The 4,849-nt window shown below is 35.3% G+C and overlaps 1 protein-coding gene across 1 annotated transcript; it reads right to left on the bottom strand.

The window, feature by feature from the left end:
* Positions 1–1,206: 1,206 nt before the first annotated feature.
* Positions 1,207–2,143, bottom strand: LOC133286146 (uncharacterized). Its single transcript, XM_061483510.1, has one exon. It carries the CDS (start codon positions 2,055–2,057, stop codon positions 1,500–1,502), a length of 558 nt encoding a protein of 185 aa, XP_061339494.1. The 5' UTR covers positions 2,058–2,143; the 3' UTR covers positions 1,207–1,499.
* Positions 2,144–4,849: the final 2,706 nt, after the last annotated feature.

The raw sequence follows: 4,849 nt of genomic DNA on the forward strand, positions 1-4,849 counted from the left end.
GATCATAAGAAGAAAAGAGAAAAAATATAAATCTCCCATAATTTGATATTTGTGCAGATTTATCTTCTTCTTTTTTTTTTAAATACTCCAACTGATTTATCACTTAATGATTGGCTTTTTGACCCTTATAACCCTTTATTATTAACTAATTACCAATTTGACCTTGATTATAAACTATTTCAAAAATTTAACCCCCTCAAAAAACATAACACCAATCTGCCCCTGTTTGACCGTTGACCACCAAGCCTACCCGGGTACACCCCTCTGTACCCGGGTATTTTTTGAAAATTTTTGTCTACCCGGGTAAGAAGGAGTGTACCCGGGTATTGTTCTTCGTACCTGAGAAATTGCTTGAATTATTTACCCGGGTAGGGAGGGGTGTACCCGGGTAAATCTTCGACCACCCATTTGGTACTTGCTATAACTGGGGCAACTTGTAGCTGATGGATATAAGAACAGATATGATTTATTTGATTTCACCACAAGTTAATTATATTTGCGGATGTGTAATTAATTGTTTCATGGTAATTTTTTTCTCTCTTTTTTACAGCTCATGAGATAGATCAGTATTATCAAGTTAAGCATGCCTAACCAATTTGAAGAGCTTTTATCTTTGAGAATGGATTTGGAATTTCCATACATCAACACTTTACTGCTCATCAAAGCGGTCCCTGTTCGTATCGATTATGATGGGGTCTACTTTTATAGTGTTAACTAAGAATTCCCTTTCTGAAATAATCATTGAAAAATATTTGTGTGCTTTACAGACCCAAAAAAGAGTTAGAGGCGGAGCATGTGATAGTGGGTGCCTCCATATTCAAAGCTTGGAGAAGAAGAGTGCATGGGAGATCCAAAGAGTAATCATACCCGGGTGGTCGAAGATTTACCCGGGTACACCCCTCTCTACCCGGGTAAATAATTCAAGCAATTTCTCAGGTGCGAAGGACAATACCCGGGTACATGCCTCCCTACCCGGGTAGACAAAATTTTTCAAAAAATACCCGAGTACAGAGGGGTGTACCCGGGTAGGCTTGGTGGTCAATAGTCAAACAGGGGCAGATTGGTGTTATGTTTTTTTAGAGGGTTAAATTTTTGAAATAGTTTATAATCAAAGTCAAATCAGTAATTAATTAATAATAAAGAGTTATAAGAGTAAAAAAACCCTTAATGATTAGTTCGAGACAGATCTTCACCGGGCTAGCACCATTTGGTTGAGATGTAACTTCTATAACATAACGAAATATTAATTCCATTGTTTTAACGGCCATCTGCATAATGGTTTTCAGGCAGAAACATTTGACGATTAAAATAACCACGGAGAATAATTTTCCTTACGAGTTAACGGCATCTTTCATAATTCATAGTTTCTTCATGTTATATTAAGTCCTACTCATATATTCTTCTGTAATTCCCTTTTTCAAGGAAAAAGGAACAAAAAAAGCGAAGCAAAATAAGAGATTTACATGTCCGAGAAATTAAATTTCGTTAGACGCCCCACCTCATAATCCCTCTTGTTCTGGCAAGGTATCGTGCCGCCACGACTCAGAAAAACCGGCAGAGTCGTAATACACATCCGAGTGATTGAAAAGCCCATCAAACGCAGCGTACTCAATATTGCTGTCATAACCAAACCCGGTTCCCAACCCAAACGAGTCATAACTCGGGATCTGATCTTCAAACTCCCATAACTGGCCGATTCCGGATGACTCGGACGAAACCCGGACCAACTCAGCCTCCACGTTCTTCCCTTCCGGCACCGAAGAGTTTTCTGGCGGTGGAAGCCCAAGCTCGTCATCGGAAGCCTCGAGAAGGTACCCGATCTGCGTCCGAGACTCGCCGGAATCTGACGTCACGTGAAGGGATGCGGGGGAGGAAGATGCGGAAATCTCCTCCTGCAAGCTCCTCATGACGGAGTCAAGGTCCTGAGTGGAGGGCGTGTGATCGGCGTCGTCGAAGAACTCGAGTAGATCCTCTCTGAGTCGCTTCGTCTCGGACGATTCGAGCAATAACTCGTCCGAGTCATCTCGGACCCGCTTCATGCTAATAGGATCATCCATATAGAGAGAGAGAGAAAGAAAGGCCCAAAACGGCAACGTTTTGTGGCAAAGGGATAACTTAATTTGCTTGTGTTTCAACGAGAGTTGACACGGTGCGTTGTGGTGGCAAAGAGATCTGAGAGGCTTTATATATAAGGGGGGACAATGGAGAGAGAAAGAACTAAGAAGAGAGAGAGAGAGAGATTGTACGGTGTAATGATGCTGACGATGCAGGCGCGTGGGACCGAATACTTAGCCCATCACACATTGATTTGATTTGCTTTTTGGTTTTTGGTTTTCACAGGTTTCTCAATTCTTTTCTTTCTATTTTTGTTTAGAAAGAAATTGGTGGCTGCTTTTTCCTTTTTTAATTATTAAATTGAGTTGAATTAGAAGTTGGAGTCCGGGTCAGTTGGCGAGGGCCCCACTTGCCTAGTCAATCACGGTTTTGGTGCTTTATTCAGCTCGGTTCGGCTCGTGTTTTTTTAGGCGTTTGGTAGGTAGGAAAATCAAGTAGAGAGGGTTAAGTCTGAGGGCGTTTTAGGAAGGAAAGTTATTGGGGTCGTTTTTTTCATATTTTTTGGGATTTGATTATGAGTTTTATATTTATCATTTAACATAATATAACTTCACTTTTCTACACACACATTAAAGAGGTGAAGTCCACATATTTTTCTTTCTCTTCCATCATTTCATTTTCTCTCTCTTTTGATGTGAGAGTTGGAAACAACAGTTACATTATGTTACATAACATTAATAAAAGAGGCAGATCCTTTGACACCAGTGTCAAACTTAAAGTTTGACACCTCATCTTAGAACCGTTAGATCAAAAAAGATCGATGATGTCATATGCTTACAAATCAGAGTCGTTGATCTTTTTTGATCTAACGGTTCTAAGATGAGGTGTCAAACTTTAAGTTTGACACTGATGTCAAAGGATCCTACCTCTTAATAAAAACCTTTTATTATTGCATCCAAATTCGAAACTGGTTGATGGGAATGGGCTTTCTGGAAAGGATTCAAGAGATGGGAAACGGTGGTTAACTTGAGTGTTGTGAACGTCAACAATGTTGCATTAATAAAAACCTTTACGACAATGTCGTCCACTATCACTGCCTCAATCAATGGGAGACGGATGGGAATGCTCATATCTTCTTTTCTCTTAATAATAAGAATTTCAAGAGAACCATTTTTAACCATCGCTAATTACAAATAGGGCAAAAAATATTTGCTTTTGATATCCAAACGTAGTTTGTCATGTGCTTCCAAAGTTTGTTTGTATATTAGTTTTACCTTCTTTACAAATATCATGACTCATTATAATTAATAATATATTATTTAAAAATATAATATTTATATACTTTTAGATAAATATCATACATCTATACACAAGTACAAGGCACATGGATAAATTTTTATACAACAATTATCAATACTAACCAGTAAATATTATTAAAATAGGAAGATTATACTTACAACCTATTTTCGTTTACAACTCCTTACAACCATATCTTAACTCGTTGATTTTCGTCAATCAACTGTTATCATTTATTGTGAATTAATAATTAATTAATGAGTTTAATTTGAAAAAATAATAATCGTTGATTGACGAAAATCAAAGGTGTTAAAATATAGTTGTAAGAGGTTATAAACAAAATTAAAAAATAAGATTGTAAGTATAACCTTTCTCTTATTAAAAAAAATTAAAAATATTACCAAAATATTTTATAAAAAGAAAGAATTAATTTTTGTGGGAACAGGTAATTTACTTGAGGTTTTTGGTAATTAATGTTACATTAGAATTTTTTATGAGAGTTTGATTCACCCGATGGACCAATTATTTATGATAATTAAATAATAATAAAAAAGTATTTTTCCAGTCACATAAAGTTATTTCCAGTGAGCTTAAAACGACATCGTTTTTGATTATAAGATTAAAAATTTATAATGATAAGGACTAATATAACCCTACTATATATTATAAGTACAAAAATACTTTGATTTCCGTCCCAAAACAACGTCGTTTTGTACTTATCAGAAATAACTTATATCCATTCTCTGTAGAACCTTGAATAATTTAGGTTTAAATTTAAGAGTTCCTTATTAATAGACAAGTTGTATTCTCACGAGAAATTCCCATTGAAGCTGACAGTTTTTTTTCTTTCTTTCTCGAATTAAAAACATCCTGCCCTCGCCTTAAACATTTCAATTCTTATTTTTCCAACAAAGAAAAAGCTAAATCATATTTAAAAAAGGGACAAATTCAAAGGTGGAAGTGGGTGGTTAATGTATTGGTGTGATTCACAAATTGGAAAAGTGACGCCCTAACCACGGTCCACGTCCAGATAGTGGACAAATCAAATTTAGAATTCATCAGTGTATAAAATTGAACTAAATAACTGTTACTTTTTGTTTTTTAGTTTTTAAATATCTGAAAGACCTCTTCTTTTTGGACAACAAATCTGGTACTAAGTATATACGAGAATAACATATGTCATTTTAAAGGATAGAAATTTATATCATTTTAGATTTTAACTGTTGATTTCTGTCCATCAACGGTTATAATTTATTGGATCAAAATTGTTAATTAATTAATAATAAATTTGGCACATTAAATTTGACCCAATAAATTATAACCGTTGATGGACGGAAATCAACGGTTAAAATTTAAAATGATAGATGTTTTTCCCATTATATATATATATATATATCCTTTTAAAGTATTTCTATCTAGTGTTGCGAGTTAAATGATAGAGGTGCATGCCTGACTCTATCTAAGAACACTTTCGAAAAAACAAGATAATCTTGTGTTG

This window comes from Gastrolobium bilobum, unplaced genomic scaffold (assembly GCF_033153095.1).
Source record: "Gastrolobium bilobum isolate Gb01-03AN ecotype WA unplaced genomic scaffold, APGP_CSIRO_Gbil_v1 utg1240, whole genome shotgun sequence".
Lineage (NCBI taxonomy): Eukaryota > Viridiplantae > Streptophyta > Magnoliopsida > Fabales > Fabaceae > Gastrolobium > Gastrolobium bilobum.

Coding starts and splice junctions, on each gene's coding strand:
- LOC133286146 (XM_061483510.1), bottom strand. CDS start 2,057: ATGGATGATCCTATTAGCATGAAGCGGGTCCGAGATGACTCGGACGAG.